At 36.6% G+C, this 26,308-nt stretch overlaps 1 protein-coding gene across 4 annotated transcripts in view; it reads left to right on the top strand.

The window, feature by feature from the left end:
• The window catches only part of Diaph3 (diaphanous related formin 3), a 486,098-nt gene that overhangs the window by 275,663 nt on the left and 184,127 nt on the right, over positions 1–26,308 (top strand). For all 4 annotated transcript variants that reach the window (XM_028878991.2, XM_028878999.2, XM_037208361.1 and 1 more), the window contains one exon: positions 14,210–14,339. In XM_028878991.2, the coding sequence (XP_028734824.1) occupies positions 14,210–14,339 (130 nt within the window). The remainder of the gene's footprint in view (positions 1–14,209; positions 14,340–26,308) is intronic.

Below are 26,308 nucleotides of genomic sequence, written 5' to 3' on the forward strand. Positions count from 1 at the left end.
CAATGCCAGAAGACATCAAAGTGAGAAAAAAGACAGGGAAGATGTGGTAGGAGAAGAGGAATCGGTGAATGATGATCTCTCCCCATGTGCTTTAGCCATCTGCTGGCTGGTTTTCTACTGGCATGCTTGCACTGTTTGCTCAAAAAGGAACGAGCTCTTATTTCCCTCCTTTTTTTTAACCTCACTATTGTAGGGGAGAGCTTACTTAAGTTGCCTTATCAGAGCACTTAGGAAACCTCTGGATGTCTGCTCCACAGATATCACTAACAGTTGGGATGCTAGAGCTCCAAGCTAAACTAGTGGCCTTGGAGCTTGCAGTGGAAGGGTGGAGTAGATCAATAGAAGTCAACACGTTTCACAGTCTGCGAGGCATTGACAGGGTTTGGTGACTGTGAGAGACTGAAGGAGAAGTTGACAAGCTACATGACCAAGTTAAAAAAGCCAAAGAAGTTGAGGGGGAAGACAGTGGAGGACTCAGTTCTGCACCTGAAAAACTGCTGGGGTTGGGTGATGAGCACACAGTGTGTCACTTCTCCATTACGGTTTTGCATCTCAGCAGTACAGTTAATGTCCTGAAAGTTGGCTGCCTAGTCTCCTTCATCCCTTCTTCTCAAAGAGATGTTGACAGGAGGCTAGATCTGATTAATTATATGGAAGAGGCTAAAGCAGGGTCTGGCACATAGTAAATAGTAAATAGCTAAAGAATGAAGGGAAGTTGTTTTATTACAGTAGTGTAGTCTGTCATAATTATTTTGTAGTGGAAAACATTGTCTCCTTGAGATACAGTTATAGATGCATAGTAATTTTAAAATCTTATACAAATACAATGGAAGTCCTTATTGTTTTACTGCAGTTCGTGTGCAAACCAGTTAATCTGTCTGCTGATAAAAAGTTGTCTGTATTCATGCATTGGTGCGGGGCATTTTCTGATCATCATTCTTTAGAGACTTCTGTTGTACAAGAAACAAAATAAATACTTACAACTTCCTTTTTATTAGCCTGCATGTCAAGTTGAAAGTGTATATTGAACAAGATGGTATCTCATCACGTTTGTTATCAGAAGTAGCAGCTTGATCTTTGACAGTTGTGATTAAATTTTTCACTCCAAATATAAAGCATTTGGTTTCTTGATAATCCCCCATATATGGAGCTCTTTATTTATTTGACAGTATAAAGCCAAGAAATATTTTAATCTGTTCAAACATGCTGAGTAATTATGTGGCATTTAATGATCTATATCTGAAATTCTTATTTTAAATTTCCTTTTAGATAAAGCTTAGGTATAAAAAATGCATGATTTTAAAAGAATTGGTATTGCTATTTAGGAATTGGTACACAGATTTTGAATTCCATACCCATTATAGCTCAATATTCAGACTTAATGTTTTTGTATGCATTTGTTTTTCAGAGTGGTAACTATGATACCTCTGATTTGAAAGATGCTTTGTAGTAAATGTCAAATAAGTGCAAAAGTAAATTTGAGTTATAAGGTAAACATCAACTTGAAACTTTAATAATATGTATATAAAAATTAGAGTTGGTGTATAGGCATGGGTTTTTATGATACTTAAAGTATAGAAATACTTTATTGAGCTAAAAATTTTTAGTCTCCCCTTCCCAATTAACTAAAGAAATTCTACACCTCTTTTTTATAAAAGAAAGATATGTTGAGTAGTACTCTTATACACAGTAAAGGATGAACCAGCTTTGTGTGAATCTTTCCTCAAGGACCATCTCTTTCTCTTCCCTCCTCACTGCCACATGTATATACTCTGGGCCTCCTCTATTAATAGAGCACTCTGTAAGAAAGCCTTTGGGATGAATGTTTCAGTGACAGCAATGTTGTCCCTAGCTTTGTTGGTGTTATGGATACCTTGCCTTGCCTTTTCAAAAGGATAAACAGTAGAATGTAAATGAAGAACAGTTTGTCATTCATTAAATTCTGTGAAAGTAGTAATATTTTGCACTTTAAAAGCTGGTAGTAGGCATTTTGTGTACTCACATATATGTTACACACACACACACACACACACAAACACACACACACACACACTGCTAATGATAAAATGTAAATTCATTTCCTTAGAAACCCATCATATAGATGGTAAATACTTGTGTGTCCAAAGTGCTTACTTGTAAATTTTTTATCTGTTTAGTTATGACAGTATTTCTTTAAGAGAACTCACTGGCATGGCCAAAATATTTTATTTCCAGTTAATATTAGCATTCTAACTAATGAGTGGATTGACCCTGATCATCAAAGTTCAACATTACATTAAAATATATGAGATAATTTTGACTTGTAAATTTAAGGAACAGATGGTTCAAATCTGCACACAGTGGTGCTGACATGTGTTTAATAATGTTTACTAATATCTAATGAGATGTGTGATTTCTGAATAACAAATTCTAATCAATATCATAGGATGCTGTAGCTTTTTGTTCTACATTATTTAAGTGACTTCCTATGTTGAGGTAATAGAAGAGATTTTGTTGTTGTTGTTGTTTTCTTACAAAAGATATACTTACTGATTCCACCTTAAATTATCCACTTTATCTCTTGTAGGAAATTTTCCATTGTCTATCAGGACATTAGAAAGTTCATTGCTAGGTTAAAATTTCCAAAACATGCATAACAATGTTCTGTAGGCTTGGAAGTGAGAGGAAAGTGGTTGAAGGGCAAAGAAAGCAGATTTATGTCTGAGTTCCTTTTCTCCAGTGCAGGATTTTCTATGTGACCTTCTGGATATTTCTTTTCTTAGCACAAGCTTTCCTAAAGTAAAGTAACTTCACCAAATCTGTGATGGGAAAGATTTCAATGAAAACATTGAATTTCCATTTTGTTTAATGTCTATCCTGACTGTAATGAGTAGCCTTTTGAAATTGTGGACATCTCCTACTTCAATCATATTTATTGATTTGCAACATGGAGTACTCTTTAAAAATCATTATCCCTGATCCTCTTCATCAAAAATGACTTTGTGTGGCATTTTAAAATGAGCACCAGGTGACTATAACACTCAGCCCACACTGGGAATCATTTTGCCTCTCTTGAGATGCTTGTGTAATTCAAAAATGGAAAATCCCTGACTGATGGTCTGGAAGTAAATAATCAACAAACAAACATGAGGAAATGAAAACGAACCAACAGCAAAACAAAAACAAAATTAAACAACTTAAGGCAAAGTGCTGAAAATATTCCCTAAAACTGCTGCTTTTCATTCATGCCAATCTGAGCACTCTTGTAAAAATGACAATTTTTGAACAGAAATGGGAATTGGAGACACATACAGTACATTAAAAGAAATGGAAGGCCCATATCCTGACTCATTATGCAAACCCTGGCCCTGTACAGGTAGAATTTCAATCACCATCTGAAGAGTCAAGAGTGTCTTGGCCTATCACAGACAGTTTGTATTTTGCATATCTGTCATAGTTATACTGGTTAGGATTACAGATTTTTGTGGGTGAAATTTTGACTTTCATGTGTCACTTTTTCATTTCCTCTGAAGTTATTTTTAAGAAAGATCTCTGCCAAACAAACCCATTGTTCCATCTGCATTCAGTGTTTTAGAAGGATTTTTATTTTTCATCAAATTGGCAGAATCATACCAGTACATTTTGGCACCCTTTGAAAGTTAAAGCATTTATGGGCCAAAGAGTTGCAAAGAACAAATGCCATTCTTATTTTACATACAGCCAATTAAATCACAGAAATCCTGATTTATAAAGCAGTGGGGGAGTATTTAGAATGCAGAACCCCTTTTAACTCAACACCTTAATCTGAAGCATTTTCCCCAAAGAATATTTAATTGGATTTACTGTTACCTCTCCTTATCTTTGTTTTTTAATTTGCTAGAATGCGTTGTAAATTAGGAATACCTTCTAATAAACTATATGAAAGCGTTTCTTTGCTTAGGCATAGCCTTTGTCCTGACATCTCTGCTTTGAAAGGAAGCTCCCCTCAGATTTCCACCCCAGCATTATCTTCACAACCTTTACTAAAGACACAAAAATAGATGGACATCAGAGCTAGCAACCAAGATTAATTTCTCCTATTTCTAGTTCAATTCAGCCTCATCTTTATATTTTATAAATGAAACCTCAAAAGATACACCATTCCTGATAACTCCAAGAAGCTCTTTGCTTAACTTTTTTTCATTATATACCAAGGATTCTTTATTTTTTGAACATGGGGAGGGGGGTTAGAAGCAAAACATGTAGCATTATTATCCATGTGGTAATAGTCTTATCAATTTTTGTTCTTAAGGAACACGAAGAACATGATGATGAAGTGTATACATAGGTAGCTTAGAACTTGGATATAAACATTGGGAGTTTATAATAAAATTACTTAAATTAGCCTATTTTCTTAAATGAGAATATAATTTATAAACATTTGCTGAGCACAGTGAATAGCATTGAAGAGATATTTTCAGCCTTGTATGTGTATAGTAGTTAGTGTATTATCTTACACTATAGGAACCTAGAAATAACTGCATGAAATCTTATACCTTAAAAAGAAAGTAATATTAATAAACTTATAGCCAAGCTAAACAAGAAAATGAAAAAACAAATGTGGTATTTCCATGTAAGCATAAAGGAATTAACATTTTTTTCATGGATATTGGAAGGATAAGAAAGTAGTAGTATGGTTATAAGATGAAATAGACCCATTTGTTAATGGCACAATAGATGTGTCACAACATACAAGAGAAAAATATCCCCAAAGACCTTTATCAAAATAATTTAATCAATAATTATTAACCATGTGAAGGATTAAAAACAAGGTCCATATTGTTTCGGTAATTAATTGTAGCATTATATGGCCAGTTGTCTATACTAGTGGAATCACAGACGTTACTGGCTACTTCTATGAGGCTATGATGGCTCAACATTTGGAAATAGATGCAAGTCATTATATCAGCAGGCTTAGGAATAAAAGTCACCACAGTAGTATGCAAAGGGCATTTGACAAAATCCACTCAGAATAAAAGTACCAAGTGAACTTAGAAGGGAACCCTACTCCAAGTTAATAACAAATATTTACAGGTGACCTGCACTTAGCATTATATGCAATGAATAGGAAGTAGATGCTTGTGAAGAGGTATAAACTACTCCAGGTTCACAGACAGGAAGTATCTATTTTTTTTAAGTTGCTACCCTTTTCTAATTTGTTCTGTGTATTCAAAATAGTTCCCAAGTCAAAGTCTTAGCAAGTTACATGATGGATATTGACAAAGCATGTCTATAGTTTATGTGGAGAAGCAAAAGACCTTAGATAACACAATACTGATGAGGAGCCTCCATACTGGAAGTCTGACTTCAAGTCTCAGTATAGTGCTGCAATAATCAAAATACTGTGATTAGCCAAAAGAACAAAACAAAACAAACAAAAAACCATGGTAAATTGCACATAATAGCCTAGAAACACAAACAAATAATAATCAACTCTGCTTTGACAAAGGAGGAGTATAAAATAATGGAGAAAATGCTCTCCTAAGAAAGCTGGCTGGAATATCTAAACATCTCCATGCTAGGAAAAAAAATACAGACCTCAGATATCTTACAAGTTAAAATGAAAATTTATAATATAATGGAAAATGATGCATTTCATAGAGAATAACATTGACAAAAGTCTCTGACTTTGGGTTTAGCAAGAAGCTTTTTAATATAAAATTATTAAAATTCAATAAAAAGCCTGTTAGAACAGAAAATTATGAAAAAGTAAACATTTAAAAATTAGTGATAAACATTTAATAGGATTAAAATGTAAGCCACAGACTACAAGAAAATCTTTGGTGGAGGGTGGTGTTCAACAATTTTAAACCTTAGCAATTAGAATAACTCAATTAAAATACAATAAAAATGTAAATAGTCTATCAGGGAATATGTAGAAAACAAATAAGAAATTGAAATGATACTGAAGGGGTTAAAATGTGACATTCTGGCTATTTACATTTCAGTCAAGGACAAACAAAAATATTTATGTAAGGACAACCTAAACCTTTGTCTTGTTTTTTAAAAATCAGGAGTTTCTCACATGAACATTGACCTACTTGTAACAGAAAAATGCTGGGCTGGCTTCCTCAAGGGTGAGAAGTAGGAACAGTGAGTTCTCCACAGCCCTCTTTACAGCTGGTGTTTAAAACCTCCTCTCTTCGTTTGCAACTGAGTGTTCTGTCCAGCACATTTGTTGCCTGACATTTCCTATGCAGATGTAAATAAATGTCTATTCACTTCAAATAGGGCACTAACAACAAACCAAAGAAACAAGTCTATCCAGGTCTAGCCTAGTGAGTGGCAACTTTATTTGGGTTGTTTAGGCAGCTGCATCACTTAAAAGCCCCCCACCACAGCACAGCCAGGGTGGTGTCTCAGGATAGCTACATGCCTGGAATTCCTGTACAACCAGCAGTCAGATTTGTAGAAGGGTGTAGGTAGGTGATTCCTGCTCCTTCCCTCTGCCCTCCCTGCCTCTCCTTTCCAACCCCCTCTTTCTCTCCTGTTCCTCCCCATTCTCTCCTCCCCTCTGTCCCTTCTCCCATCTCCCTTCCCCTCCTCTCTCTTCCATTTCCTTCCTGAGTTTCTTGAGTCTCCTAAGTTTCTTGAGTTCAGTCTTATGAACTTCCCCTCAAGCTTGGGGGAGACTGTGTTAGTCTATGGGAACAAACAACTATGCACAGTATATAACTGAAATAACTGAGTGCACCTGCTTCTTGAGTCTTTTCTTTCTGAGGGCTTGTGCCATATGACATTTGTGTGTTTTCCTAGTACTTTGTCTTGCTAGTTTAATTCTCAAGATGAGATGGGACTTGAAGAAAATAGAGGTAGAGTTTTTCTGGCACTACAGTGTCCCATATAGCACATCACTACAAACTGTCAAATAAAATAAGTTACCACCATGTACCTATTATAATGGCTATTGGAAGTTAAAAGTGGTACAACCATTTTGGAAAACCCAGCAGTTGAGAAGGCTATATAATTTTATTTTATATATACTGTATGCTATATATTATATTCTTATTATGTATATAGTTTTCTCTTCTTTCTTTCCTCCTTTCCTTCTTTATTGCTTCTAGACAGATTTTTCTCTTTGTAGCCCTGGTTGTCCAGGAACTCCCTCTGTGGACCAGGCTGGCCTTGAACTCAGGGATCAACCTGCCTATGCCTCTGCCTTGCAGAGTACTGGGATTAACAGAGTACTGGGATTAAAGGTGTGCACCACCACTGGCCAGTTATATTTACTGTATAATATATGTGTACAAATAAGCCAGCAATTACAGTCATAAGTATTTGCGCAGATGAGTTGAAGCCTCCATACAAATGTGTGCAGAAGTGTGATCTTAATTCTCTAAACATGGCAGAAAACAAGATGTCCTTGAGTAGGTAAGTGGACTAACTGGTATATCTGCACTGTGGAATGTTGTGCAGTGCTCATTATAAGTAATTTTTTAACTGAAGATAAGCATTAACAAAGGAAAGAAGTTAGTCTGAGAAGTCTTTGCGCTATATGTGCCTTGGTGTTGCCTTCTGTAAAGATAAAATTCCTGTGAACAGTAGAAAGGTCAATGGCTGTGGAGCTTCCAAGGAAAATAATGAACAGCTACAACACACATTTTCATGGTGAAAAAAATTATTTCTGTAAGAGATTATATTAATGGTTATAAGATATTATGTCTGCTAAAATGCAGAATTAGAGAACTTACAGGGTGTGGGTAGTGTAAGTATTGCCAAGTTAGCAACAGTGTGTAAATATTGGCACATCACTTATAATAGTATACCATGTTTATGGAAAACACTAATAGAATCCATGTGTATGTGGAAACCATTTTTCTGCTAATTTATTTTTTAAATTGAAAACTTATCTGTTAACTAAAACCTTAAAGCTGACTTTAATTTAAAATTAATTTTCTTGTTCCATTTTTATTGATGATTTTAATTACCCCATAAGCTCTTAATTCAGTATTCTTTCAGTTAGATTAAAAGATTGATGCTTTTAAACAATTTAAGAAGTAGCTTTGTTTAGACAGTATTAGACTCCAGTAAGTGTTTTTATTTTTCAAATTACCCTTTAAGGATACTCTCACAATTCATATTGGAGAATACACATTTAACAGGGAAACTGCATCAGCACAATAATTTATAAATCTATATATTATATATTACACCAGAAAAATGTTACTGTCATATAATAATGCTTTAGTTCACTACACATGTTCCAGTGTTTGGGTTTTTGAGGTTCCTGAGGAATATGATACTGTCTTTGCTCAGTCATCTTCACATGGAATTAATTTTTGGTGATGCTATTTCATGCATTTATAAACTTTATTCTACAAAGGACATGAGATAGAATATGAAATTAAAATAAACTTGTATGAGTTTGCTTAAAATTTACTAATCTTTCCCCCTCCCACATTGACTCTGGATTGTATTGGCAAATTATCTATTAGAAATACATACACATTAATTTTAATTTAATGGTATGTGAGGTGACTTTTCCCCCTTTTTTTTTTTTAGTAGATAAAGCAATTGAATTAGAAGCATACTCTTACAGCTAGAAACAACCTAGGGAAGGGTGTCTGCTTCTAGACCTTTGAGTGCTAGAATTGGGGGCTAAAGACATTGAACCATGCAGTTGCATTTAATGCTCTTTGGTTTCTACTACTGTTTTCATCCACTGTACTATTAAGCATTGTGTTAGAGTCATCCTATTTTACAGTGGCTGAGATTGACACGGGCATATGTTTTAGTCATGCTCACGTAGAAGGTATGACTAAGGCACTTGGTCTCTCTGAACTTGTTTTTTCCCCATAAACAATGGCCCTAACACTGACTCCTTCCTCAGAGTCTGGTAGATGCTTGCTTTACAGGACTGATATGTGGTATATTATTTGACTTGTTCACGCCTCGGTGTAGTTGACAGACATTAATTCATGCTATTGTCCTCCGCATTAATATTGCAGTCTTCTAGAGTGTTTGTTCATTGTGCTATTCCAAGGTTTGGACTTGGGTTGTGTCTTCAGGTGTTCACCAATTTCTGTAAACTATACAGACACAGTGCAGTTTTGATGCTCACTTACATATTAGCAACATTATGAACAGGGGAGCTTTGGGTGTAGCATTCTTAAGATACAAATTTTATTTAGTGAGTAAGGAGCTATAGTTCTGTGGATTCTGAAAATCTATAATAAAATACTTGATTTTGATTTTAGTTTTTTTTTCTTTGTCACTAAAACAATGGAATATTCTTTAAATGTCATCCAAATTTGTGCCCAATACCTTTTAAGTGTTCCAAATCCTTGTGTGGGCACTGTAAGGGAGTTCTGCTGCAGATTGACAAGCAGGCCATGATTTATTACAGGGTCTCTTTTTAACATTATTTCGTCTGGAATGAACAGAGTGGTTAGAGAAACTCCATCCATCTTTTTGTTTATTTGACATTTATGCTGCATTAAATGTACATTAAAGAAACAATCCATGAATAAGGAATTCTGTTTAACAATGATGATTACTATCTGTCAGATAAGTCTCTTGACATCATACAGAAGGAAATCCTGTCAAGAAATGTCTGTTAAGATTTAAATAAACCATTTTTAACATGAACAATATCCCGAATGAAATTTCATTTCATTTTCTTTCTAAGAACTACCATTACAAATTGTGCTTAAGTTATTTTTTCATTTCAATAAAATTAGCACTGTCTCTCAATTTTACTTCTAACTCAGTCACTCATTACAAAGTGGTTACTAAAAACAGAATGTACTTTTTATTGTTAATGTTTGTCAAAAAGTTTTAATTCATATCTCTGCAGTACAAATAGCTAAGACATTTCTAAATGCATTTTATTATTCTTTCATGATTTTTTTAAGGCTTGACTTTAAAATTCATCCTATCACAAGAGAGAGCAGTCATCCAGGCAGGAAGGACACCATGACAGCTCTGGAGAGTCAACAGAAGCTTCCTAGCAGGGCCTTTCAGTTACTAAGCTTGTTTCAAATCCACTTGAAAGTTTTGAGCAATTGTTTGTTGTAAGTCTCAGAATGATTAAATTCAGCTTAGGAGAGATTGTTGTGTTGGGTTCCTCCTTAGCATTCAGTGACTCTGCTCTTAAATATTAGATCACCACTGGTTAGTATTAGCTAGAGCTTGCTAATCAGTTCATTTTGATACGATGGCCTCTGAAATCATCACCTTCCCTTAGTGTGTTAGCTTTTTATTGTCACCAAACAACCAATGTTGAACCTAAAATACTTTGCATTTGTCTGACTTGAAGATGCTACAAACTATATTGTATCATAGAACCCGCAATTTTTATTCTTACCACTCGTCAATAAACATTGAGATTGATCCAGTGGATTATAGTTTCATCAGTTTTCTTAAGATAGTAATCCTAGTAGTTACCGGATGATTATGCCCTAAGATTTTTTTTAGAAAACTGTGTTATGTTTCTGCCAATTATAGATGTCAGTTATATTTGTCTTAATGAGCATTCCACACAGGATGTCTGTTAGATCCTCATAATAGGTGTGCGGTGTGGAAGGACAGGGACTTGTCATAGTGGGTGGCTCAGAGCTCACTGAGGGAACAATATGCCCAAGTAGTCACTGACCTAAAGGAAGTAAAAACAAGGGAACTCAGGAATTAGAATGTTTTTCAATTGAGTAATGTTTTTATACAACACACATATCAGTGAACGTTTGCAGTTTTTGAGCTAACCTTCACCTAAAAATGATAGCGTGAGTGGAATAGAGTATAAGGAAAAGTTACAGATCTGATTCCTGTTTGTGGCATATGTCTAAAAACTGAAAATACTGGAAAATTTTTAACTGGCCCACACATATAGGAATGACTTTTAAACTGAACATATTTGAGTCTCTATTTGTATTCTACCTGTTTTGTTTACAGTTTGTTGTTTTTCTAGGTACACTTTCAGTCCATTTATATGTATGCTTACTGAGTATGGATTGGATAGTGACTTTAGAGTTCCTGTTTATGTTTGGCTCCATTTTGTAATGTTATCCTGTGTGCAAACTAAGGTCTAATAACTTGCCCTGAAATACTAACTTAAGGGCATGTCTCCCATTAGGAGGTCACTCATATAAGTCAGTGACAATTTGTATCATAATTGAGCCTTTAAAAAGTACTATGAAACAATCTTTCAGATGTTATGAAACCTCTGCATTGTCAACAAGGTATTAAATAATGGGTAGATGTCTGTTTTGGCGGAAGTATCAAGATCATTCTTAGTTTTGTAGTGGTGGTGGTGGTGTTAGTGTTACAGTGCTGAAGATAGACCTCGGGGCTATGAATATGCTAAGCAAGGACTCTACTACTGAATTGCATTCTCAGCCCCAGGAGCTGTTCTTTGATCTATATACTCAATAGACCAGTATAGCCTTTGAGCATTTCTTATGTGTATCCATGGGAAAGCCAAGCTGTCAGACGATTACCCTAGCTTTTGCAGCCCTACAACATTTTTTCTGATCTGTGCTGACACTGCTCCTGTATCTTCCAATGCCCATTAGTGACTACTTCTGGATATTTTTGTTGGTTTGTTTCTTATTTCCTCACTTTTATTGAAAATAATTTTTATAAAATATATTCTGATCATGGTTTCTCCTCCCTGCCAACTCCTCTCAGGTCCTCTCCACCTCCCTACCCACATGACTCACTGCCCTTCCTATCTTTAGAAAACCAACAAACAGACAAACAAAAAAATCAAACAAACTGTAATGGAAGGAAAAAAAGAGAAAACACAAGAAATAAGCCCCCCCCCCCCACACACACACCTATTCTAAAGTGGGAAGTTGTTGAAAAAGAAGCAATATTACCCTGCACCCTTAGACTACAGTCACCTGCCCTGTAGTCCATTCTGATCTGAGAGGAGTGGTTTGTTTGTTGATTGTGTTCTTTACATATGCATCTATTCTGAATGAGAACTTGGTGGTAGTGATCCATGTCAAGCATCTTTTAACCCAGTATTCATACCATTCTCCCTGCCAAAAATTCTGAGATCCAATCATCGAACAAAACCTGGCTTAGCTCTGGTTCTTTGGTCAGGTATTAGTGTAGCCATTTCGAATTCCTGATGGCATTCCTCTCTCCTTTCAGGCACAGATTGGTCGAGTCCTGTGAACTCAAGCCTGTGCCTTTATTGTTTTCACTTTCTCCGCTTTCCCTCATTCTGAATACCTACTTGTGAACTCATTAATTTTGAAGCAAGGAGCTCACAACTTTTTCCAAAACCAGTGTGTTCTTACAAGATCTAATATCCTTCTTTATAAGGATAGTATAATCCCTGAAAAATTGAAAGTTGGTTCTTAGGGAGAAAAAGACTCAATAATTTCATTGTGTGTATATATATACTATATAAGTATTGTTTCAAAAGTCCCAAAGTGCAAACAGGAACGAAGAGCCAAAGGTAGTCATGAAAGAAAACTGATAGACTTCCTTGTTAAAATGTACACCATTTCAGAACATGGCTAATTGCAAATTACTTGTGTAAATGTACACCATTTCAGGACTTTGGCATTAGCATATTACTTGTGTAAATGTACACCATTTCAGGACATCACCATTTGCATATTACTTAAAATCTTCTAGTTCTTTCTCCCCAAAACTGAAGCACTTTTCCTCTCTGTCTACTTCTATGCTGTCTCCATGGCCAGTATCACCTGAATTTCCAGGCCCACCCACCTGTGCAGTAAGTACCTCCAGACCGAGGTCCGAACTCAGTGGAGGCTGTCTTAGTTTCCTGCCTGCATTATAGCCACTTCTCTTATAGTTAGCTCTGTGGTTCTGTTATTTCCTTCACTCTACTCCTTTGGTCTACACTGCAGGGAAAGTTTTAAAAGTTTATGTGATCATCTCTCATCTAGTTTAATAACTTCCATTGCTTAAGGACAGGTTAGTTCCATTATGTGGCATGCTTTTCTTCTCTTTTCTGCAATTTTCAGATTTATATCTTTCCATTGACTCTATTTGCATCCCCTAATATATACACATTTTTAGTTTGCTGTTATTTCAATCCATTCATATTTTTTCTTGTGTTTATCAGCTTTGTGTTGCTGTTATATGATACAGCTTTTGTTATTGTTGTTTGTTTTTTCGAGACAGGGTTTCTCTGTGTAATAGTCTTGGCTGTCCTGGAACTCTCTTTGTATACCATGATGGCCTCAAAATCACTGAGATCCGCCTGCCTTTGCCTCCCAAGTGCTGGAATTAAAGGTGTGTGCCACCACCACCTGGCATCTGATATAGCTTTTTAAGAAGAATTTTATCTCACAGTTTGGAGGTTCTCTGGTATCTTTCTGCCTAGGCTCAGTTTTTGAAAGTCTTCTGTCTGCTCCATGGCATCACGACAGTAACAGTCATAGGGCATGTATGGGCACATGTACTCACATTGCAGGAAACATAGAGCCAAAGTGAGCTCAGGAATGTTATCACACCATTTTGTGAGAAGTATCAAGGGGTCACAGGAGAAATCCTTGAGGACTTCTCAGAAGGCTGTACTGCATACTGATTCCATGTCCCCCAGCATCAAAACCTGAAGACCAAGCTTGTAGCAATCCAAACCTTGGGGCACAGACAAGTCCATCCCTTGGAAGTACTTTAAAAATGCTATTTTGTCTACTTGTGCTTGGGGATTTTTTCATGCTCTTCCCTAAGCCTATCCAGCTGCTAGTTTTCAAAGGTTCCTCTCAGCTGTCAAAACCTCCTGGATATTCTTTGTGACTGTTTTTTTTATAGTGTCTGTCACACCAAGGCAAATATGTTGTATTTCTTTTTCAAAAAATGAAATGGCTCCTTGAAGATACACTACTTTGTCATTGTATCTACCTTAAACTCCTACAGTGTGTTGTAGGCAGTCTGTGAATACATGCCAAACCCTAAACACATGAACCACCCGGGTTGTTTTAGCTTTAACTGTTATAAAGGTATATAGGTTATAGTGGTTTCTTAGGCATTTCATTTTTCCCCACAAATGATTACATACTAGATTGCTTTGCAGTTATTTCTCCTTTATTACAAATGTTAATAATTTTAAACCAATATCAAGTAAAAGATACTTTTTAAAATATTCAAATACTTTATTTTCAGAACTGAAACAAGTTTTCCAGCCAACTTCTGGTCTAGAGTACTGTGTTATATGAATCAATAAATTATTAAATATAGTGTTTTTTTTTTCCCTTTCTCATTCACTTAGCTAAAGGACATAAAATCAGCAGATCAGAAAACAACACTCCTTCATTTCCTGGTGGATATATGTGAAGAAAAGCACCCGGATATCCTGCACTTTGTCGATGATTTGGCACATTTAGACAAAGCTAGTAGAGGTTTGTGGTTTTATTTAGAACTATGTATGTCTTTGCTCTGGTCTTCCGTTCTAAGAGACAGAAAATAATGCTTTTTATCTACACATATTATCTGTTTTGCTAAAGTGTTTTCAAATGAAATATGGTGATTTGGAAAGAACTTATAGGCTATTTTATGGGTTGTCATGATTAGGAATATAAATTTGGTTAGACAATAAGGTGCTATAACTACATTGTATGGTAGCATAAACATCACGGGTGCCTGCTAACTCCACCGTCTCCTGCTTAGTTTCCTCCACTTTACTGTGACAGTGCTTCCTAGGACCAGTGACATGACGGGTACCAAGTGGCATTCCCAAGCACTATTGTGTACCAAAATGATCATCTTCCTTTTGTGTAAATTTCAAATCTGTGTAAAGGAATTGAGTATTCTTTGTTGTACTACTAGATATCAGACCACCGGTTTCAACAAATATTCTCTTAGACATAAATTGCTCACTTGGGTTTAGACTCTGCTATGGGCTTAAACAGGGTTGTCAAGAGTTGAGATAGACCCTGTTGTTGACACTTTATTTTAATCTGATTTAAATTTTAAAAATTTGGCAACCATAGAAGTACAGTTTTCACTGACATTCGACCTGGATGTTTTTCAATCCAAGCAACGACTTGTCTGTGAATGTTTTAGAAGACAACTCATTCACAGTGGTGTGATAGCTGTATTCGTTTTGTGTTAACCATTAGTAATAATAAGATCAAATCATTTGTGTGTGTGTGAGCTCTTTACTTCCTTGTTCATACTGGAATATATAAGGCTGAAGAAGGATAATCTATTTTTTTCTGCATTAAATGGAATACTATTTCTCCGATTGTGTATTAGTCCCTGTACCTTAAAATTTTCTTTTGCTGCCAAGTGGCAATTTGAGAATTTTATTTACAAAGAGAAATGTGATTGTATGAGATGTTCTTTATAATTTTACCCTGATGTAAATTTCTTTGAAGTATGTATTTCAAATAGCTTTTGAAAACAGTTAGTCTGGATTTCTGATTGCAACATTAAGCCTTTTACTATTCATTTGTAATGATATTAAATTATTTATGTTGCCCCGTGTCACTTCAAATGGCCTTGATATAAGAAAAGATAGATAATCGATAGATAGAGAATGATAGACATGTTTCATGTCAAAATGTAGTTTGAGAAGAGAAAAGGGCTCACATTATTTTCTAGGTCATTGTGGTATGAGCCAGAAGCTTAGAAATGAATGAAAGAAAAACATAAAAAAAAAGTCTTGGCAATCTAAAATGTACAATTAAATCATTTAGTCAAGGAAAATGACTTTCCTAAGGTGAGATTTTTGAAATTTTGGAATATTTGTGCACATATCATGCTAGGTAAAATTAAACATTGCATTTGTAGGTAGATAGTGTTGTATAGAAATGGCACAAAGCCCTTGCAATGCAGATAGGTTCTTTGCTGTTGCAAAGATGATTGTGTAGATAAGAAGAATCCATGCAGTACCTTTAGATAATGAGTTGGAATTTCTTACCAGTCACCATTCCTTTAAATAGCTGCAGATTTATTTATTCATTAATTGTTATACCCTGCATGTCCTCAGAAATTTGATTCCCTTATCTCTGCATCCACAGTGCATAGACCTCAAGATTGTATCCACTTCCTCACTTCATAATTCTGGTTAAATGCTTCTTAGAAGCAATGGGGAAGTTGAAATAGGGTCTCCCTCTATATCCTGGCCTGTCTTTGAAAGAACTCTGCTTCGAAGCTAGGCCTTGAGCTTGAAGCAGTTTTGCTACTTTACCTGCCGGATGCTAGGACTACAAATGTGAACTACTCCTGACTCAGTTTACTTTTAAAACTTCTTAGCGCTTTTCTTCGAGCAGCTTTTTGGATTTAAGTTAAGTTTTTGAAAATTCACCTATTTTAACTCATTTAATTTTACTTATAATTCTATATAAACATTCTGACATTTTGTTCTTTTGAAAACTCTCTAGTTTGTGTGAAGACTTGTAGAGTTTAAGTTAGTAAGCTGCTGCTTCTGTTTGTTTTCCTTCTTGGTGTTCCAGTGGGGACATTCAGGGGCCTTGGAGCATTAGGTTTCCATCTGTTACAGCGAAGGCATGTGTGTGCAAGGGTCAGCAGATACTGCTAATATGTTTCACAGGGAGCAGCAAACTTCATATTCAGAATAATGGTTTTTAATAGTGTAGATGATTGTTAAGCATAATTTCCTTTTCATTATATGATCCAATTAATGAAGGAAATATTAGAGGAGTAAATGTAATGTTTTAGATGAAATAAGTCTATGTTTGCTTTGGAGAATTGGCTGTTCTTACATATCATCATTTAAAGTTTCCACTTTTGAAACATCCTCAGTGAGCTATCACATGAATTAAAAAGTACCTTTGTTTTTGAGCCATAACAAATCCTGGTCATTAGGTACTCCTAGATCAGCAGGGGGAACTTTCATTGCAACTAATGAGCTTACCCGACTGACAATTTTCAAAAATCTACTTCATTAGGATGCTTCTTTTCTAAGAAATAATGGCTTATGGCTTTTCTGTTGTGTTTCACTGAAAATATTTTGGTTCATTATTGTATTTCTGTATACCATGGCAATATTTCTTTCTTTTATGGAATTCTAAGGGTTGAATACACTTTTTCCTGTCTACATAATTAAAATTAATTTAGTCCGTGAAGGTTTTGTTTACTACCTCCCAGAAATGTGTAAAAGTGGAATAATTATTAATGTTCAGCAAGTGACAAAAACTTTTGTTTTTTTGGGAAGGCAGGTTAAAAACAAACTTCAGTGAAACTGGAAGGATGGCTTAGTGGGTGGATCCTCTTCCAGAGAACCCCGCTTTGCTTCCCACCTCCCACACTGGGCAACTGAACCCCCCTGTAAACCAACCTCAGTGGTTCTCATGCTCTCTTCTGGCCAGCACTGGCATATGCCCACACTGTCACACACATACACATGATTAAAACTCGTAAAATTAAAAAACAAAACTATAGTTAGTCTATATCGTATTATCCTGATCAGCCTTTTTTTGAGCGTCATCATAACTGTCTCGTATACTGATCCGTTTCTTCCCTCGTCAGATGTCTCTTAGACAAATGGCATACTGGTTATTCATTTCCTTCATTCAGCAAGGCTGCGCTTAGTGGTTACTGTGTAGAAATGGTGTTCTCTCATTGTCCAGTGGGTACTCCATCTTCTCACAGTGCAGCCAATCCAGCCCAGGCTGACATGTATCTCAGCAGTCTTCTCCCTCACCAATTGCTTTCCTGCCTCTTCTTCTTGATCTCTACATAAAGATTGAGCTCATCTCTTCTGCTGAGGTTCTCTCTCCCATCCTCAAGGACATAACAGCCATCATTTGTAATGACTTACAAATTTGCTTTGCAGACTTTCCATCTCAGCTCACATCTGTGCCTGCCACAACTGGCTGTTCTCTTCTGAACCTCAGGCTGGTGTGAGGATCATAGTAGGCCACAATATGACACTAGGCATTTAATGTCTCCTCCCAAATTATTTGCTTGAGAAAACTTCTCCTGATTCACTTTCTTCTGATTTGTTTCCCTTTATTTGTTGATTTATTTATGGCCTTTAGCAATTCAAATGCAGACGACCTAGTGGATTTTATCCATTGAATCCATGAAAGGTGTGAAAGCTGAGGCCTAGAGTGTTTGTCTATTCATTAGCCACCTTGTCGAAAGTGGCACGCTCTCCCTTTGGTGGCTCTTTTTGCAGCTTATTGGAACCTCATGTAAGTATGTGAGCCTTTGACTTTTCCCTTAAGAATAAATTCATAGATGTCCCTGGAATCCTTATATCACTATTTAAAGACTCTTCTACTCTAGACTGTTCCTGGGTTTTTTTTTAAGAATGGAATTTGGTCCTGGAAGTCTGTTCTCAGAAGTAGCCTTCTGTATATTATCAAGTGGGTCCACTGAAGCCACACTTCTAATTTTTTCTATGTCTGTTTCTTACCACTTAAAAGGATGCCTTGATGTGTCCTGTTTGATTTCTCTTCATCTTATTTAATATACTTCTTTCTGCTTCTAAGCCTCTATCAGTATGCTTCTAACTAGTAATTCCTCCATCTGACCCAAATGGTTGTCTGCTAAATATATCTCTACTCTCTAGTTCCTCGTGCATTTCCAACATTTTATGATAAATACCTTACTAAGTACCAAATGTTTATCTTTTATTCACCTACTGTGAGCACTTAGAACATTTAATTTCCAGGTGGCTGCCACCTGGAAGCTGCATCATATCTGAAAATTTCACATTTATCTTCTGTAGCCTGCATACAGGCTTTCTAAAGACTTCCACGAACTTTGAGCTGTTGCCTCCCCAAAATGACAAATTTTATCAGAAGGCAGTATACTTTTATGATATTTGGTATTAATAGCTAAATCAGTGCCATTTTCTGTCCCCCCACCCCAGAGCAGAGTTAACAACACAGGTAACACTGTGTTTGTTGAAAAGAGCAAGTTTTAGAGGTTATTTATAGATTGGAACTTTATATTTTGAATGAGATATATAATTCATTGATAGTTCATATTGTCCAGTATTGGAATTTGATGACAAACATTTAGTTTATACATTTCTGTCTATACAGAAATGACTTTACTTGATAGGATACTCCATTACATTATGGTGTAGATATTGCAGAATGATTTAGTCCTAGAAAGTCATGATAAGAGATACTGGTTTATGGCATTGTCAGTGGAGCACGGGAACGCTACTTCAGCTTTTAGGGCCTGAATCATGTCTACTGTAAGCTCACATGCTGACCCTGCTCCAGGATTTCTGAGCTTGCCTGTGTTTAGGGATGCTATTTCTCTGATTAAAATGAGACCATTGTGCTATGCCTTACTATACCTTGGTGTAACCCAACTTCTGTCCGCATAGAAAGAGGGAAAGTTAAGTTATTATCCACATGGCAGCAAGATGCACAGAGTGTAGCCTATTTCATGCCACACTAAGAAGATGGCCCTCTGCAGGCTGAGGTGAAAGGCTTCAGAGAAAGCAAGGGTGGGCCACCCGAATGTGTTCTAGAACTGTGAGACAATAACTTAGTGTTTGCCAACTGGTATATTGATTGGACAGCTGATCTATCCAGTGAAGATTATTTTTTCTTTGTTTAGAGGTGTTTGCCCATAGAATAGAGTAGCATATACTGGATATTTTTTACCTTGTCACACTAGATCCGAAATCAGTTATAAATGGAATATTCAAAGCTCTCAGTAGTAAACAATTTATGATTCTGGAAGGTCCCTCTACATACTATCAATTATCATACTTGGAAATAATTACAAATATTATTTGATTTTTTTTAATAGATGTGATGTTTAAATGAATAGATACACAAGGAAATATGAAAACACTCTATAAACAAATGTATCTATGAACACTCACGTTCAGTGTTAGGGTGTGACTGATTGGCATCTCCTTGGTTTACTTTTAGCATGCATTCACTTATGCTAGAGTATGTCAAGTTCGTTTTTGTATTTTTCTTTTACTCACTGTATTTGGATGTATATTTCTTTTCTATTTATTCCTTCTTACTGATATAACACTTGTGATTTTAATTAAAGCAAGTAATTGATGAAAGTTGAGAATACTCTGAATTATCTTTTGAAAGTAACCACAGGGGAGACATAGGTCATTTCTGAGCTGTTATCTCAGTTTCTACAGAAAGAACAATGAATAACAGCTGTGGCCATAAAGGTAGCCTGGGACTCCTAGGATATGTTGTAATGTTTAATTTGATTTTAGAGACAGCTAATGAGTATATTTCAGTATACTAATAAAACTAGATATAATAAAGATAAATTTACTTTCAAAATATAATTTACTTTCAGTGTTGCTTATACTAGCTAAACATAATGGGATATATTAAATTTTACAGTAAATGTTTTTAAATATATAAAAATAGCACAATAGTATATAATTTGATCATTACCAAGTTAATCACTGGATTTCTGATCACTATTTATATTGTATTACAAGCACTGTGTATTGATAAGTGGCCATATATCTAATTCCTGCCAGTTGATTTCAAGGAGAATCTATATAGCTGTGGTTTCAATGCTCAAACTGGAAACTTGGATATGAGGTTGTTAATATAATCATTTTATAGTACAAATATAAACTGCTTGGAAAGCAGCCAGATGGAACAAAAGCAGTATGGCCAAGATCACTGGAAGGATTAAAGATGCTGCAGTGTGACATTGAAGAACACTGGTCATGCAGGAACTACTTGGAGCTAAAGATTGCTTTTTGAGATACCAAGCTAGGAACATTTCCCGAATCCGCTGCTGCTTTGGTTGATAGATGATGATGAAGAAGAAAACTACATCACGAAGACCTCTATATCTTTTTGGAGGTTAACAGACTGAAAGTGGCATCAATACAGCATTAATCTTCCCAAGAAACTAACAGTTTACAGTGTGTGCAGATTTTTGGCCAGCAAGAGATTTGAAGTAGCTTCATGAGGAGTTCTGTCAGTGTCTCCTACGAGCCACAGCTAAGATCAAATAAAGGAGCAGTGTCTTTAATGGCAGCCAAGGTCTGGGAGCTGTCCTCACCCTGCTGGCGTGGAGGCACTATTTACCGCTCCTCCGTGTGCAGCACAAGATGGAAAATTGCCAATAAGGAAGATGACAGATGTCACGATAGGGCAATCAGAAGAATACCTTACCAGAGTAAACCTGTGTTCTACAAAGACACCTCAGCTGTAGATGGAACAAGCATTCATGGCAGTCTCCTATGTAGCTAGAGAGTTTCTCCCCGGGTCCCACCAAGCCCCGGCAGTCCCGTAGCCCACTTATAAAATAAACACACAGATGCTTATATTATTTAAACTGCTCAGTCATTAGCTCAGGCCTACCATTGTCTAGCTCTTACACTTAAACTCAGCCCATTTCTATTACTCTATTTGTCACCACATGTTCCATGGCTTTACCTGCTGTTCCCTGGATGGTGAGCTGGCTTCTCTTCCAGCTTCCACCTCCCAGCCTCTCCTCTCTGTCCCGCCTATCCTACACTTCCTGCCTGACTACTGGCCAATCAGTGTTTTATTTATCAATCAATCATAGCAACATATATTCACAACATACAGGACATCCTACAGCACTCCTGTGTCTCTTAGGTGACAAGGTAATGTGTAACTTCCAGGGGCTGGGTAGAAGATGCCTAGAGTTGATAAGTTGCTGCAGACAAAATTAGTACCTGTTCCTCAAAAGCCTGTCTGTGTTTAGAGAATTTGCAAATCTTGAGTTGATATTTTTATTAATTCCCCTGAGCCACCATAGCTAATCGCCATAGCTGAATGCCTGTAAATAACAAGTTTATTCTTTCCCATATCCACAAGATATAAATCCCCAGTAAAGGTAGTTGCTACAGTACATTTTTCTGGAAAAGCCCAGGGAGTAAAGCATCCCATGCTTTCTCTTGTCTTTTTGTGGCTGCCAGCAGTCCTTAGTGATCTCTGGCTTATAGACATGTCACTCTGCATGCTTTGCGTTTATCCTTGTTGCTACCTTTTCTTGTATCTGGGTAACTAATCCTGAGCTTGGAATCCTCAGTCATTAGATCACTTGTTATACAATTATTTCATTTTTCCAAGGAGGTCACATTCTGAGATTTTGGGATGATGTGCATTTCTATGGATACCATTCAACCAGCTACAGTTGTCTTTATCATCACTCTCTTAACTTCACGAAGGTATGCCAGCATCTCTGCATATTATGAAGTATTCTAGTTATATCTGGAACTCACTTGTCATGAAACTGTGAACTGGTTTTATTTTTAAGGGTCATGCTTGATAAGCTTGTAAAATTCCCTGTTCCTTTGCCATCATATCCAAATACAAAATGAATTAAAATTCATATATTTCTCAGAATTAAAGGACCTTGTTATTTATAGGCACAGTAGCTAACTATTTTAGATGGTAAAACAAAAATTGTTATCATCAGTTTAGATATTAGAGACATGGTAATGTGGGAGAAGCTGCAATTTCAATCATTACCTCTGAAGTTAGGCAACTGGGGTTCAAATGCCAGCTTGAACTATATGTATAGAGGTATACCCTTGAGTTAGGGTTGCTTTGACACAATAACCTGAAATATCCAACTGGATGGAGGATGGTATTTTTATTTTTGCCAACTGCAATTTAGAAGTGGCTACTTGAATGATTTCCCTATTTCTGAAGTTTTGGTCCTAGGTCTGCTGGCTCCATTAGTTAGGCTGAAGGCAAGGCAGACTCTCCAGGTTGTTGGAATGTGTTGCTGAGGAAGTTGATTACTTCGTGGCATCCAGGTAGCAGGGGAAGAGAAAGAGGCTTAGGACAAGATGCACTATTCAAAGATAGGCCATTAGTAACCTGCCTCCTCCAAGTTGGCCCTATTTCTTAATAATCAGTTGATCTATGAACTCACCAGTGGGTTAATCTATTAACAAGATTAGTGCGCTCATGATCTAGTTACCTCTTCATAGCATCACCAGCCGGGCCCAATGCTTTCACACTTGAGTCTTTGGTGTCATTTTGTTTCCTATTCAAAACTGACCTGATTCAAGCAGCTTCTTGTATTTGAGCCCCAGAATACTTATTTATACAATGAAGACAGCAATGTATAACTGCTTATAAAGCTGGTACAGAACCTAATAAAATGTTTAAATGTTCTGTGTTCATCATCGTTGATGCTTTTATCTTTCAATGAAAGTATCTGGTACACATATCTAGCTTTGCAGACATAATATGCAAGTAAATACAAGTCTATGTGGATAATACAAGAGTTTTAGTTTGTACGGTTACCTCTATTTTAAGAATTGTCCACTGCATTGCCTGAAAATATATAACCAAAGTTTTTGTAGCCCTGCATTTCTCTCTCTCTCTCTTTCTCTCTCTCTCTCTCTCTCTCTCTCTCTCTCTCTCTCTCTCTCTCTCTCTCTCTCTCTGTGAACTTTATACAATTGAAAACAATCTACATACAGCATTTCTACTGGTCTTAAGTGTATAGCCAAGTGCATAAGCAGGTGAGTAGCCAAGCATTCCTGTATGGAAGTTGTAAAGTAGATTCCGAATATACTCCTGCTTTAACCCAAAATTTTTTCTTCAGATTTACATTTTGAAGTTTGATCCCAAATTAATTTTTTAAAAAGCAGTTATATCACTAAATAGCCTTAAAATAAAAAAACTGAGCTCCAGCAACTCTTCCACCATGCAGTTAGTTTTTTTGAAGTGTTAGTTTTTTTTTTATTAAACTCTTATTGCAGGTTACATTCAAAACAATTTTGTCAACCTAGAGTTATTAAGGTATGCCATAAAATATGAGTTAATATATGATAGCAGGCACATACTATAGAAACATCAGAAATTATGTTGACTCACATTCATATGTGAGGCTAAAGAATGCACGAATAACCTGACACATGTAGAAAAGTAATATATATGTAACCTTCCTCTTTGCTCAGAAGGGTTCATCCTTATTATACATTTAAATTGATCAGTCACTAGTGAGACATATTTCTCCTATAAATATGTCTATAAATATCAGTAATAGCAAGTTCTCAGCAAATAGCTTTCACAGTTCTATACACTTAATGAATAAAAGAATTAGTACCTAGCAATCCTTTTTGATGCTTTGAGCCTATAAAGAATGAATTCTCACTTCCCAGTAGACATTGTACTAGGTACTTGGCTTGATAAGGACGAGGCTTTCTTGTGAGCTTCTGAAAAGGAAAACTAGCAAGAATATACCATCATTTAACAAAAGCTTTTGTCTCAGACCCATATAGAGTCCTGGAGAGCTGTAAGCACAAATGTCTAAGGTCTTTGCTAGATTGAAATTTCCATTTTAGGTGTGAGTATAGGACATAATGCACAGAAAAGAGATGACACATGTATACCATTTGGCTAGCTCTCACTGAGCAAGGCACTGATAGGTATAACAGAATGTCATTGAGTCATTTTTGTTAGTTTTTTTTTTTTTTTTTTTTTTTTTTTTTTTTTTTTTTTTTTTTTTTTTTTTTTTTTTTTAAATAAGGGTAGTATTTGGTCACCCAAGCAGTGTTGGGTATGGGTTCCGGGTTGTGGATCGTTAGTCAAATCAGATACTGGTTCCTTACCCTCACAAGCTTTGTGCCACCCTTGTACTATATCTTGTAGGCAGAACACCATTGTAGGTCAAAGGGTTTGTGGCTGGGTTGGTGTTTATGTTTCTCCTTTGGTAGTGTGCAGAGTCCCTTCCTGCAAAACCAAAGGCACTCCCAAATAGAGGTGAGAACACTGTGTAGGCCCCAGCTTGGCATTTCCATGTTCAGCGAATTGTATGGATGTTGTCTTCAGCGGTGGGGCGTTTCCACCCATTTGTGGTGAGCAACTTATAGTTTTGGGTTGTTTGGGGGTTCCCATGGGACCCCTTTGCCAACAATTCAATTAGATATAATGCAATCCAGGTACTGGAATTTTCATTTGATTATAGCGTATGGCCAGTTGGGACTCTCACCCATTATGTGGACATTTCGTTGAGATTACCTTCATTTATGTATATATTTTAGGAAGTTTCTATTGAACTAGGTTTTCATACTACCCTGCAAATGGCCTTTAATTTTCACTTTCTCCCTCTGTATACCCTCCCTTGTTCCCCTTTTACCTTCCCCTCATCCCCCTTTTCTTTCCTCCACTCCACTTGCTCCTTTCCCTCCAGCCCCCTGACATCCATTCATAACTATCCATCCATTCATAACTATCCATTCTATATCCCTTCCCTAAGAAGATCTATATGCCCCTATTCCAGTGCCTTACTTTTAACTAACTGCTGTGATCTATGGATGTAGCTTTGTTATCATTGACTTAACAGCTACTATCCACATATAAGAGATTACATGCCTTATTTGTCTTTCTGGGCCCGAGTTACCTCACTCGGGATGATTTGTTTCTAGTTCCATCCATTTAGCTAGAATTTCATGTTTTTGCTTTTTTTAACAGCTGAGTAATAATCTATTGTGTAAATAGTACCACATTTTCTTTATTCAATCTTAGCTTGAGGGACAGCTAGGTTGTTCTGCATTTCTGGCTCTTATGAGTTGAGCAGCAATGAACATGGTTGAGCAAGTGTCTCTGTGGTAGGATAAATCATCCTTTTGTTACATGCCCAAGAGTTGTATAGCTGGATCTTGAGATAGATCTATTCCCATCTTTCTGAGGAACTGCCACACTGATTTCCTTAGTGACTGTACAAATTTGCACTCCCTCCAAAAATGTATTAGTGCAGAGGAAGATGGAAGGAGAAGATATATGTGATCCACTTGAGACTGGGGCATAGTGGAGGACATGGCAGTAGCAGGTGGTCGGCTACAGTGATGGAGGTGAGACTGGGAGATTGAAGAGGAGTGGAGAGCCAGGTTAGGATGAACAGTTAGCCTATCCACTTCCCTGGGCCAAGTGATCTACCGGTTCTCAGGAAATGCCTCATAAATTTGGGGCCTGGGAAAAACCATGAGTCCAGGAGGATGGTTGGTGGGGAAGATCTGTGTGACCCACTGAGATGTGGGCAGCGAGGGAAGATCTGTGTGACCCACTGGAGATGTGGGCAGCCAGGGAAGAGAGCACCCAGGAGACTGCTGCAGAGCTGGGAATTAGACTGGGGGATTGGATTTGGAGAAGAGGAGGAAGAAGTAAAGATCTGTAGTTAGCTTCCCCACTTCCCTGTCTGGGACATTTATGTTTAATATCTATCCTGTGGCACATTGAAAAGCAGTACCATCACTTTCCTGTATGCACACAAAGCTCTGATTTAGCTTGATGTATCATTTTGACTACTGAGACAGTCATATCTTCTATGTACTTCTTGAATTTAAATTTTACCTTGTTCATCAATATTCTCTGTTGATATAAAAGATTTCTCAAGTTCTTACATTACACATGATTTCCTACAAGTTGATTTTGTCCCACAATTACAG

This window comes from Peromyscus leucopus, chromosome 9 (genome assembly GCF_004664715.2).
Source record: "Peromyscus leucopus breed LL Stock chromosome 9, UCI_PerLeu_2.1, whole genome shotgun sequence".
Lineage (NCBI taxonomy): Eukaryota > Metazoa > Chordata > Mammalia > Rodentia > Cricetidae > Peromyscus > Peromyscus leucopus.